Source organism: Trachypithecus francoisi, unplaced genomic scaffold (genome assembly GCF_009764315.1).
Source record: "Trachypithecus francoisi isolate TF-2019V2 unplaced genomic scaffold, Tfra_2.0 Contig00223, whole genome shotgun sequence".
NCBI classification, from domain to species: domain Eukaryota; kingdom Metazoa; phylum Chordata; class Mammalia; order Primates; family Cercopithecidae; genus Trachypithecus; species Trachypithecus francoisi.
This window is the reverse complement of record NW_022680512.1, coordinates 143,436-155,929: the sequence shown is the minus strand read 5'-3', so window position 1 is coordinate 155,929 and position 12,494 is coordinate 143,436. Positions and strand designations below refer to the sequence as shown.

General features: G+C 47.3%; 1 protein-coding gene across 3 annotated transcripts in view; it reads right to left on the bottom strand.

The window, feature by feature from the left end:
• Nucleotides 1-457: 457 nt before the first annotated feature.
• Nucleotides 458-12,494, bottom strand: part of SNRPD3 (small nuclear ribonucleoprotein D3 polypeptide) — a 17,204-nt gene continuing 5,167 nt past the window's right edge. For all 3 annotated transcript variants that reach the window (XM_033203252.1, XM_033203422.1, XM_033203343.1), the window contains exons 3-4: nt 4,158-4,350; nt 458-681 (exon numbers count right to left, since the gene is read on the bottom strand). In XM_033203252.1, the coding sequence (XP_033059143.1) occupies nt 620-681; nt 4,158-4,350 (255 nt within the window). In that variant the 3' untranslated portion in view covers nt 458-619. The remainder of the gene's footprint in view (nt 682-4,157; nt 4,351-12,494) is intronic.

Here is a 12,494-nt window from a genome sequence, read left to right as displayed (position 1 = left end):
GGTTTCACCATATTGGCCAGGCTGGTCTCAAACTCCTGACTTAGTGACCTGCCCGCCCTGGTCTCTCAAAGTGCTGGGGTAACATGTGTGGGCCACCGTGCCCGGCCCCTGAATTACCTATGACTTTATCAAGGGACAGGGTCACCTGCATTGTTAAAGCTGAGCTGATAAGGATTCCACAAATGTTAACTGAACAAAGTGCCACACTAAGTGCCCGTGTCTGAAGATGAAAGAGACACAACCTGTGTGTTCTCGGAGCTTCTCCAAGGTGAAGTCTTCTGGGGCTTAACCTGCAACTGGCCAGGAACAGCAGCTTAAACTCTCATCAATAGCTGTGCTATTTCAAAGTACTGGCATTCTCCCAGGACACCCCCCAGGGTGTCAACATTTAGCCAAAGCAAACTCCAAATGAATACAAAGTCCTTATTTTCTCAAAGGAAAAAAACAAAACAAAACAAAACAGAACAAAAAACCCCCCAGATTTATTTAGCTTCAACATTTTCCCTGATCTAAAGAGAAAGACGTCAAAAGATACCTAGGACATATACACAAGCACCCACACTAGTGAACTCAGATAACCTGAAAGAAAAAAGGGCAAAGGTCTGTTCAATGGAGAAAATTATCTTCGCTTTTGAAAGATGTTTCCACGTCCCATTCCACGTCCTCTTCCTCTTGCAGCCACTGAAAGGGAAGAAGAGAAAACAGGAGGCCAGGTCAGTGTGGTCAATAGAATGCTCATAGCACAGAGTAGCCAGGGCCCTAGGACACCAGTTAGAAGGGTTCTGAAGGCTTACCTGGTCCAATATCACCCTGGCCGTGGCATTTCCGCCACCCCCGCCTTTTTGAGACAGACTCCCACTCTGTCGCCCAGGCTGGAGTGCAGTGGCGTGATCTTGGCTCACTGAAACCTCCACCTCCCAGGATCAGACGATTCTTATGTCTTAGCCTCCCAAGTAGCTGGGGACTACAGGCGTCAACCACAAAGCCTAGCTAATTTCCAGTATTTTTAGCAGAGACAGGGTTTCACCATGTTGGCCAGGCTGCTATCGAACTCCTGACCTCAGGTGATCCGCCCACCTCAGCCTCCCAAAGTGTCAGGATTACAGATGTGAGCCACCAAACCCAGCTGACAGCCACTGCATTTCAGGGGGGGACGGAGGCGGAGGGGCAGGGGCTGGGGACTGGCATCAGAGCAGGAGGTAGTACCACACTCTTGCCTTCCAGTCCCACACTGCTCTCTCCAAGACGCTGGGAGGTAGCATGCTGAGGGCAAAGAAGGTGGTCTGAGAGCTACAGAAGAGAAATCCCTGGGGCTGGCCTTGGCTGAGCTAAAAAACATAGATGCACTAAATTCATTTTTTCAATTCTGAAACAAATATACTTAAGTGTTAACGTGTTAGATCTGGGAGAAGGGTTATTTTTTGTATTTTTTTCTGAGAAAAGAATTATTTCAGGCTAGGTACAGTGGCTCATGTCTGTAACCCCGGGACTTTGCAAGGCCAAGGCAGGCAGATCACTTGAGGTCAGAAGTTCGAGACCAGACTGGCCAACCTGGCAAAATCCCGTCTCTACTGAACACACAAAAATTAGCTGCACGTGGTGGTAGGCGCCTGTAATCCCAGTTACCTGGGAGGCTGAGGCAAGAGAATCACTTGAACCTGGGAGTCGGAGGAGGTCGCAGTGAGTTCAGATCGAGCGACCGCACTGCAGCCTGGGCGATGGAGACTGAGTCTCAAAAAAAAAAAAAAAAATTCACAGTAGCAAAAAGAAAACACTCTCCATATCAACAGCATGATAAGACTGCTGTTCTGCTCTGTAACCCAGGGGTTCTAGGAGAAGCCAGGGTTTGAAGGACAGATAAAATATTCATTTTTTTGAGATGGAGTCTAGCTCTGTCACTCAGGCTGGAGTGTACTGGCATAATCTTGCCTCACTGCAACCTCCACCTCCCAGGTTCAAGCGATTCTCCTGCCTCAGCCTCCCAAGTAGCTGGTACTACTGAGACCCACCACCACACCCAGCTAATTTTTGTATTTTTAGTAGAGACAGGGTTTCACTGAGTTGGCCAGGCTGGTCTCAAACTTCTGACCTCGTGATCTGCCCACCTCAGCCTCCCAAAGTGCTGGGATTACAGGCATGAGCCACTGTGCCCGGCCCCTCACACTATTTTATCTTTAAACTCGAGCTTTCATCCATAGTTCCCGGCTCGTAACTCCTATAGTCCTTGTGATAAGTCTTTTGTTATAACGTTGGGACACTTTAGGCCTCAGAAGCAGGACTCGGGAGACAGAATCTCTCTCTTGAAACTTCTCCTGTTCCCCTTTCACCTGCCCAAGGCCAGACCCTAATCTGAGTATGGGTCATAAGACCTCACCCCAGAGAAAGCTCCTGCCCTATACCCTGGAGGAACAAATGCTGCACAGAGAGGCCAAAAAGAATCTGGACAGGCCTTGCAGGGTCTCCCCACCCCATCTATTAGTATTAGATCACACCCTTTTTGTCTAATGGCATCTCCACATGGTTGTCCATCCTTTAACCATGTCAATCCAATGAAGTCCCCATTAAAAGGCCCAAGAGGACAGGGTTAGGGGAGCTTCGGGACAGCTGACCACGTGCAGCCTGACAGGAAGGTGAACAAGAACTCATCCATGTGCCGGGAGAGAACTCCATGGGGATAGAAGCTCTTGTGCTTGGGACCCTTCCAGATCTCACCCTATGCCTCTCTTCATGTGGCTGTTTATTTGTAGCCTATAAAATATCCTTTGTTATAAACCAGTAAACTTAAGTATGTGATTCCCGAATTGTGTGAGCTACTCCAGCAATTAATCGAACCCAAGGAGGGAGAAGTGAGAACTCTGACTTGAAGCTATTCAGATGTTCTGGAGGCCTGTGCTTATGAATAATAGTGGGGGGGTGCAGGGGCAGTCTTGTGGGACTGAGCCCTCAACCTGTGGTTTTTCAGGCTATCTCCAGGTAGACAGTGTCAGAACTGAAGGACACCCAGCTGGTGTCTACTATGGAACTGACTGCTTGCTTGGTCACAGAAGTCTTCTTTGTTGATTGTTATGTTGTGAGAGGAGAGGAAAAACCCAGTTTGACTTTTTTCCTCACACATACATAAAACATGTATAGCAGCTACAGATACCAATGGATAATCCAGTGCCTTCCCTGGCTGCAAACCTTTTTTTTTATCAACACTAAGACAGTTTCCAAGGGCCGCAATTACTTTGTGGCCTAATCTAATCAACATGACAGAACTTTTCATGAACCTAATATAAAACCAAATTAGGCTAACCAAGAAGCAAGGCCAGACTAGGGGAATGGGAAAAGGACAGTCCCACTTTTGGAACGTACTAAAAGAAGGCTTTATTGCTGAAAACGGAGCTCCACTATCAGATCTCCCTAACTACATGCAGGGTGTCCATCCATAAGACCCAGTTTTGCTAGGAAATGCGGCTCTCACACTCCAGGAGTCAGCTCATCTGCTCCGGGCTGTGTGCTCGGCAAACTAGACAAGGGCAAGCTGTCCCACACCTCTCACACAGAACTTCTAGAAAGAAGGGCCTCTCCGGGTGTGGTGGCTCACACTGGTAATCCCAGTCCTTTAGGAGGCTGAGGCAGGTAGATCATGTGAGGTCAGGAGTTCGAGACTAGCCTGACCAACATGGTGAAATCCCATCTCTACTAAAAATACAAAAATAAATAAATTAAATAAAATAAATTAAAAATAATTAGCTGGGCATGGCAGTGCACACCTGTAATCTCAGCTACTTCAAAGGCAGAGGCAGGAGAACTGCTTGAACCTGGGAGGCAGAGGCTGCAGTGAGCTGAGATCACACCACTGCACTCCAGCCTGGGTGACAAAGCGAGACTCTGTCTCAAAAAAATAAAATAAAAAAAGGTCCTCCTAGAAATTTATTATAGGAGGTTCATCAACTCTTTCACTTAAGACAGTATTCCGGATGCAGCAAGACAGAGAAGGCCAGGCAAAGCCTCATGGCCCCAGAGGATCTCTCCATGCGCAAGGGGAAGGGGTGGCAGTGGATGTGGAGAGAGCAGAGGTCAAGCCCTCTCTGTTCCCAGGCAGTAACGGGGCCCCTTTCTACAAGACACAAGACGAACCTATATTTTAAAACCTGTGCATGAAGAGCACCTACCTTGGGCCTTGAGAATAGCAGCTTTTCCTCGGCCAGCCCCTGAGCCTTGGTTTTTATTTTTCATGCTCTTTAACATAGGTGCATTCTTCAGCATGTCAGGCAAAATCAGAAAGCGGATTTTGCTGCCACGGATGTACACCTGCTCCAGCTGTGCCACTCGGCCATCTCTGTATGTGACTGTGATGTTGGACATCTGGAAGGAAATCACCAGCTAATCAATTAACAGTCAACAGCACCAGTGGTGGGGAGGGCCTTGACTGGTGGGAGAGGGAAGTCCAGAAAAACAGACTGACATTGTGACAAAGCTGGTGAATCACACAGCAATCATCAGTACTAACTATGTACACTAGGGACTGCACTGAGCACTTTACCTAAACAGTCCTCACAACACCTCCAGCGTAGGTATGAGTGCTCCCCTTTTTTTTTTTTTTTTTTTGAGACGGAGTTTCGCTCTTGTTGCCCAGGTTGAAGTGCAATGATGCGGTCTCGGCTCACTGCAACCTCTGCCTCCCAGATTCAAGCGATTCTCCTGCCTCAGCCTCCCGAGTAGCTGGGATTACAGGCATGCGTCACCATGCCTGGCTAATTTTGTATTTTTAGTAGAGGCGGGTTTCACCAGGTTGGTCAGGCTAGTCTCGAACTCCTGACCTCAGGTGATCTGCCCGCCTCGGCCTCCCAAAGTGTTAGGATTACAGGTGTGAGCCACTGTGCCCAGCCGAGTGCTCCCATTTTTACAGGTTAAAAAAACCAAAGCAGTTATCCAAGGTCAAACAGCAGAAATGCAGGGAACTCCAGATTCGAACCAGCTGGCCTAGCTTCAGAGCGCTGGCTGTGCAGCAAAGATGTGAAGAGCTCTTGAAGGTGCTAAACTCTAACTAAAACAGCTTCAAACTGCTGGTCCAAACTGTCTTCCCCTGCATTGTCTGGCACTCAGATTTCAAAGGCATCATGAAGGTCATGAGTATATACCAGATGTGGTTCTGACCTTCCAGAGTGCATACTCTAGAATGTGAGACAGAACCCTCTTGCTTGGGTGACTAGGGACTGAGAAATGGAGCTGGTACCACAGGGCCTACACAAAGGGCCTGAAATTACTGGAGGAGTATGAGGCAACAGCTTGCACAAGGAAAAGAGCAGGCACTGGACAGGGTCATTACTTCAGATAAGTTTGTCAATAGAGGAAAGATCAATAGGGTTAAGGCAGCACTTAGGAAAGACAAATGTGTCAACAAGGATAGACGGTAGGATGGACAAATGGGGAGACTGAAGGTGAGACCAGCTTGGCATGGGAGGGTGATACCAATCTGCCAGCATCAACCTCAATAAGCACCAGGTTTACAGAAAAAGCAGCTCATTGTATAAACCTTCTAAAGGGAGAGGACTATAATTTATTTAAAATGGGTCAGCCCATGTTGTAGAGAGATGGGCTGTCTCTCAGATTTCTGGCTGGCTAGATGCCATCTTATACTCATTCATTCTCTTCCTCAAGTGCTAACTGGCCACCCAGCCTCTGCTTGAACACTCAGTGAGAAAAGAACAACTATGGGCCGGGTGTGGTGGCTCATGTCTGTAATATCAACACTTTGGGAGGTCAAGGTGGGAGGATCACTTGAGTCCAGGAGTTTTGAGACCAGCCTGGGCAACACAGTGAGACCCCATCTGTACAAAAATTAGCTGGGTGTGGTGGCACGTGCCTGTAGTCCAGCTACTCGGGAAACTGAGGTGAACCTTGGTTCTGGGAGGTTGAGGCTGCAGGGAACTGTGATGGAGCCACTGCACCCCAGCCTGGGCCACAGAGCAAGATCCTCTCACAAAGCAAACAAACATAACTATGCTCTGGGGCCACCCCTGTTGTATATGAGCAGTTTCTAGAGGAATGGTTTCTAGAGCTTCCACCCACTATCCCTGTTCTACCTTCAGAGGCACCAGGGCTCCAGTTTCCCATAAACCTTCTGCTCTAGGCTCCTCACTCCCAGCCTGTTATCAAATTTTCATCCAGTTCCCAAGTCCTTACCAATCCTTTTCTTCCCCTGAAGAATACCATAACCTCTAGTGCCACAAATGAACACCAGGTATGGTTAGACTACCCAAGAGAGAAACTGGATACAACTCACGCTCACCTGAATCTGCTGACAATTGAAATGTGTTTTGGGGCTGGGTGCGGGGACTCATGCCTATAATCCCAGCACTTTGGGAGGCCAAGGTGGGTGGATCACCTGAGGTCAGGAGTTTGAGACCAGTCTGGCAAACATGGTGAAACCCCGTCTCTACTAAAAATACAAAAATTAGCTGGGTGTGGTGGCAAGTGCCTGTAGTCCCACCCACTTGGGAGGCTGAGGCAGGAGAAAATCACTTGAACCCAGGAGGTAGAGGTTGCAGTGAGCTGAGATCACATCACTGTATTCCAGCCTGGGCAACAGAGCGAGACTCGTCTCAAAAAAAAAAACAAAAAACAAAAAAAAAGGTGTTTTGGAGACTGTGCCACACTCATGACTCTGTAAAAGACACAAAACAGACCTAAAGACCGATAGGTGAGATCCAGCTCTGCCATTTGTCAGAAGTGTAACCCCAGATACATCTCCAGGCTTCTCTGAGCCTCCATTCCCTCACCTACAAAGCTGAGGAAAATATAAGACAACAAAGCCAACATTTACCGAACACTTATCAGACATCAAGCGCTGGCCCAGGTGATTTCCCCACAGCAGCTCATGTCACCCCACAAAATCCTACAAGGTAAAGAGATGAAGTGACATAGCGATTCAGTCCCCAGAAATCCATGCCCTTTCCCCCTATTCTCCTGCTTGAGGTCACATCACACTTACATGGCCTGGCTGGAGTTTCAACCCAGTTCTGTCTAACTCACTCTCTTAACCACTGCATCTGATCACACCTCCTGAAATTGTTAAAAAGCAAACTAGGCCAGGCGCAGTGGTTCACGCCTGTAATCCCAGCACTTTCAGAGGCCAAGGTGGGAGGACTGCTTGAGGTCAGGAGTTTGAGACCAGCTTGGGAAACATAGCAAGAACCCATCTCTACAAAAATTTTTAACCATTAGGCATGGTGGTGCATGCCTGTGGTCCCAGCTACTTGGGAGGCTGAGGTGGGAGGATGGCTGGAGCCCAGGAGTTCAAGGCTACAGTGAGCTATGATTACAATACTGCATTCCAGCCTGGGCAACAGAGTAAGACCCTGTCAAAAAAACAAACAAACAAACCAAAGTAAACAAGCTAAAGTATGTCTAAATGCTGTCTCTATTGCCTAACACACAAGAGAGACTCAGTAAATGCTAAATCTGGTTGACAGTTAAAATGTGTTTTGGGAGTTGTGCCACTGCTAAGCCATACTCCCTCCAGCACATAGGGGCACATCTCACTCCTTTCCTGACAGAAGCCGTTGCATAAGTCCAACAAGACTTAATCTAGGCATTTCCATAAATGAACTATGTCCTGGCTGAAGCAGGAGAGTCCAGTGTCATCTGACTCCTATTTTAACCCTAACAATCAGGCTCACTACTGCTCTCGCTTTCCCTGCAGCAGTGGATGAGAACAGCTTGCTGTGGACAAAACCCCAGTAATGACACACACGCCTGCTAGAGCTTGCTAATAAGCCTGAGCTGTGTATCATAAGCCAAAGGCAGCAACTTTTGAATGAACCAGATCTTAATCAAATCCAGGCAGGAAAACCCAGTTTAATCAACTTTCCTCAACAGCCACAATGAAACACAGATGGTATAAACCAGGTACTCAACTGAAATGACATCCTGAGTGGGAGAGAGAGAGAATCTTTGTAGCACAAAGTGGTGGGACTTTCTTAGATACCTAGGGCCAAGATGGGAGAAAATTAGCTCCAGGACTGTGAAGGTGCGCTGGGGTGTCTCAGGCATGTCAATACACCAGAAATGCACTCTTTAGAACAATTTCACACATACACAAAGGCAGAGGTACTTGGTTGCCACTGCTATAATAGGAATACCAACTGATGCCATCTACCTATCTTTGTTCTTAGGAAATACAAACGTATTATGGGGTAGAGGAGTATGATGAATGCAATCCACTCACAAACAGTACAGGGAAAAAAGTATACGATAAGTTTAAAAAACTGGTTTTCCTTCAACCTAGAGGGCTAGGTGTCTAAAGAAATTCAACCACATTGAATTCAGAGATTTCAAAAACTTTCCTAGCAATAGTTATGGGCAATTTTCTTTTTTTTTTTTTTTTTTTTTTTTGAGACGGAGTCTTGCTCTGCCGCCCAGGCTGGAGTGCAGTGGCCGGCTCTCAGCTCACTGCAAGCTCCGCCTCCCGGGTTCACGCCATTCTCCTGTCTCAGCCTCCCGAGTAGCTGGGACTACAGGCGCCCGCCTCGTTGCCCGGCTAGTTTTTTGTATTTTTTTAGTAGAGACGGGGTTTCACCGTATTAGCCAGGATGGTCTCGATCTCCTGACCTCGTGATCCGCCCGTCTCGGCCTCCCAAAGTGCTGGGATTACAGGCTTGAGCCACCGCGCCCGGCCAGTTATGGGCAATTTTCTGATCCAATCATGTGAGAGCTTCTTTTGGATTCTCATTTTTATACAGTGACACAATACTATATTCCATACAGAGACCATTTTTCCAAAAACGGCTATTATGCCACAGCTAAGAAAACAGATTTCAAACAGTCCCATCAGCGATTGGGTGGTCATGTCAAAGCCCCAAAAGCACAATGTCTGCCTGTGCAGAGCTCTGCACCACATTCCCCCATCAAAACTTCTAAGAATTAAGTCACATTAAATGTAGTGAAATGGGTTTGACCATTACTCTCTGTATTTGCTTGTATCATTTATAATGTGGTCCCATTTTTATAAAATTGGGGACATTTTGGAGTCTTGTTATTTTTCTCACTTATGCCAACAGTATTTTGACAGACATGCCATATCCTGCAGCACTGGCGACCAGTGCTTGGCTTGCAGCTTGTTGGAACAAGGAGAACAAAAGCTCCCTGCCTTCCTAGCTTAACCTCAGATGCACACCCTCTGACCATTTGAGGGACCTCATCTTCAGTTTCATATTACATATTTCCTTTTCTTCCTTAAAAAAAAAAAAATTATATATATGAGACAGGGTCTCACTATGTTGCCCAGGCTGGTCCCGAACTCCTGGGCTCAAGTGATCCTCCTGGCCCAGCCTCCCAAAGTGCTGGGGTTACAGGCATGAGCCAATATGCCTGGCCATATTTTACATTTTCAAATGTCAAAAACAGTGCTAAGATAACAGGACACCTTAAAACTACTTGAGGGACCATAAAAGACAGTGTATTTTGTACGGGGATGTTGTCAAGGATATCATAGTGTCTCCTGTATCTGACTGCCAGGGAAATCCACACGATTGCTATTTTAACTTAAGAACATTGGCCGGGCACAGTGGCTCACGCCTGTAATCCCAGCACTTTGGGATGTCAAGGCGGGTGGATGATGAGGTCAGGAGATTGAGACCATCCTGGCTAACACAGTGAAACCCTGTCTCTACTAAAAAAAAAAAAAAAAAATTAGCCAGATGTGGTGGCGGGCACCTGTAGTCCCAGCTACTCAGGAGGCGGAGGCAGGACAATGGCATGAACCTGGGAGGCAGAGCTTGCAATCAGCTGAGATTGCACCACTGCACTCCAGCCTGGGCGACAGAGCGAGACTACGGAGCAAGACTCCGTCTCAGAAACAAACACAAAAAAGAACGCTACACTTTTTGGAACTGATGATCTTCCCTGCTTAAGCTTATACTGGAATATAACTTGATTCAATGTACAGGGATTCAGGTTTACGTTTCTGGATACTGACTGCTTGGCTTCATTTTACATTCTACCCCAGCTTACCTGCACCATGATCTATGTATCTACTTTTATCCTGACATAAAACTTTTTTTTAGAGATAGGGTCTTGCCCTGTCACTCAGGCTGGAGTGCAGTGGTGCAACCAGAGCTTACTGCAGCCTGAACTGCTGGGTGGGCTCAAGTGATCCTTTTTGCCTCAGCCTATGGAGTAGCTGAACTATAGGCATAAGCCATCACATCTAGATTATTTATTTATTATTTTTGGAGACAGAGTCTCACTCTGTCACCCAGGATGGAGTGCAGTGGCACGATTAGCTGGGACTACAGGTGCCCACCACCACACATGGCTAATTTTTTTGTAATTTTTTTTTTTTAATAGAGATGGGGTTTCACTGTGTTAGCCAGGATGGTCTCGATCTCCTGACCTTGTGATCCGCCCGCCTTGGCCTCCCAAAGTGCTGGGATTATAGGCATGAGCCACCGTGCCCAGCTCCACATCCAGATAATTTTAAACCTTTTTTTGCTTTTTGGAAGAGACAGGGTCTAACTATTTCTGAAAGGGGATAGAATAAAAAGTAAATACTAAAACCCCAAAACAGGGCAGGTGTGGCTCAGGCCTGTAATTCCAACACTTTGGGAGGCCAAGGTGGGAGGATGGCTTAAGTCCAGGAGTGCAAGACTAGCCTGAGCAACAAAGTGAGATCCTCTATTTATCTTTTCCAAATCTTTGTGGTGTGCTTTTGTGTGTGTGTGTGTGTGTGTGTGTGTGTGTGTGTGTGAGAGAGAGAGAGACCAGGTCTCACTCCATCGCCCAGGCTGGAGTACAGTGGCACCATCATAGCTCACTGTAGCCTTGACTTCCTGGGCTCAAGTAATCCTCCCACCTCAGCCTCCACCTGAATGGCTGGGACTACAGGCGTGTGCCACCACACCAGTCTATTTTATTTTATTTTTTTTTAGAGATAAGGTCTTGTCATGTTGCCCAGGTTGGTCTTGAACTCCTGGGCTCAAGTGATCCTCCTGCTTCAGCCTCTCAAAGTATTGGGATTATAGGAGTGGCCACCACATTTGGTCCCACTCCACTTTTATAACAGAAAATGTTATTGAAGAAGCAAGGGAAAGTGTTAAGAGAATGTTCTCATTCCCAAAAGGCAGAATGATTGGATCTGGGAAGGACAGACAGTACGGGGCACTGCAGGAGCCATAAGTCTCACAGCCTGAGATATGCTGAACAAACTAAACTGTGCTCAGTGTTCACCCACTGCCAGCTTCAGCTACACCACAGTCTGCTGGCTCTTACTCAATGTGCCTAGGTTTTGGTAGATCCAGTGAAGCCTCTACATCCTGTTATGGGCTAAAAAAATCCATTATTGAAGTCCTAATACCCAGCACCTCATCATATTTAGAGACAAAAAATCTTTACAGGCCAGATGTGGTGGCTCATGCCTGTAATTCCAGCAGTTTGAGAGACCAAGGCAGGAGGATCACTTGTGGCCAGGAGTTTGAAACCGGCCTGAAAAACATATCAAGACTCTGTCTCTACAAAGAAATTTAAAAATTAGCCAGGTGTGGTGGTGCACACTGGTAGTCCTGGGTACTCAGAAGGCTGAAGTGAAAAGATCTCTTGAGCCCAGAAGTGCAAGGCTGCCATGAGTTATGATCAAACCACTGCACCCCAGCCTGGTCAACAGAGCCAAGGCTTAATCTCAAAAAAAAAAAAAAGAAAAGAAAAGACTGGGTGCAGTGGCTCACGCCTGTAATCCTAGCACTTTGGGAAGCCAAGGTAGGCAGACTGCCTGAGCTCAGGAGTTAGAGACCAGCCTGGGCAACATGAGACTCCGTCTCTATTAAAAATACAAAAAATATTAAAATTAGTGGGATATGGCAGCCCATGCCTGTAATCCCAGCTACTTGGGAGGCTGAGGCAAGAGAATTGCTTGAACCTGGGAAGGCGGAGGTTGCAGTGCACTGAGATCGTTCCACTGCACTCCTGCCTGGATGACAGAGCAAGATTCTGTCTCAAAAGAAAAAAAAAAAAAAGGGCTGGGCACAGTGGCTCACGCCTATAATCCTGGCACTTGGAAGGTTGAGGCGGGTGGACTGCCTGAGCTCAGGAGTTCGAGACCAGCCTGGGCAACACAGGGAAACCCTATCTCTACTAATAACACAAAAAATTAGCCGGGCATAGTCCCAGCTACTTGGGAGGCTGAGGCATGAGAACTGCTTGAACCCGGGAGGCAGAGGTTGCAGTGAGTTGAGATCGTGCCACTGCACTCCAGCCTGGGCAACAGAGTGAGACTCTGTCTCAAAAAAAAAAAAAAAAAAAAAGGCAAGCCGGGCATGGTGGCTCACATCTGTAGTCCCAGCACTTTGGGAGGCTGAGGCAAGTGGACCACAAGGTCAGGAGTTCGAGACCAGCCTGGCCAATATGGTGAAACCTGTCTCTACTAAAAATACAAAAATTAGCTGGCATGGTGGCAGGTGCCTGTAGTCTCAGCTACTTGGGAGGCTGAGGCAGGAGAATCGCTTGAACCTGGA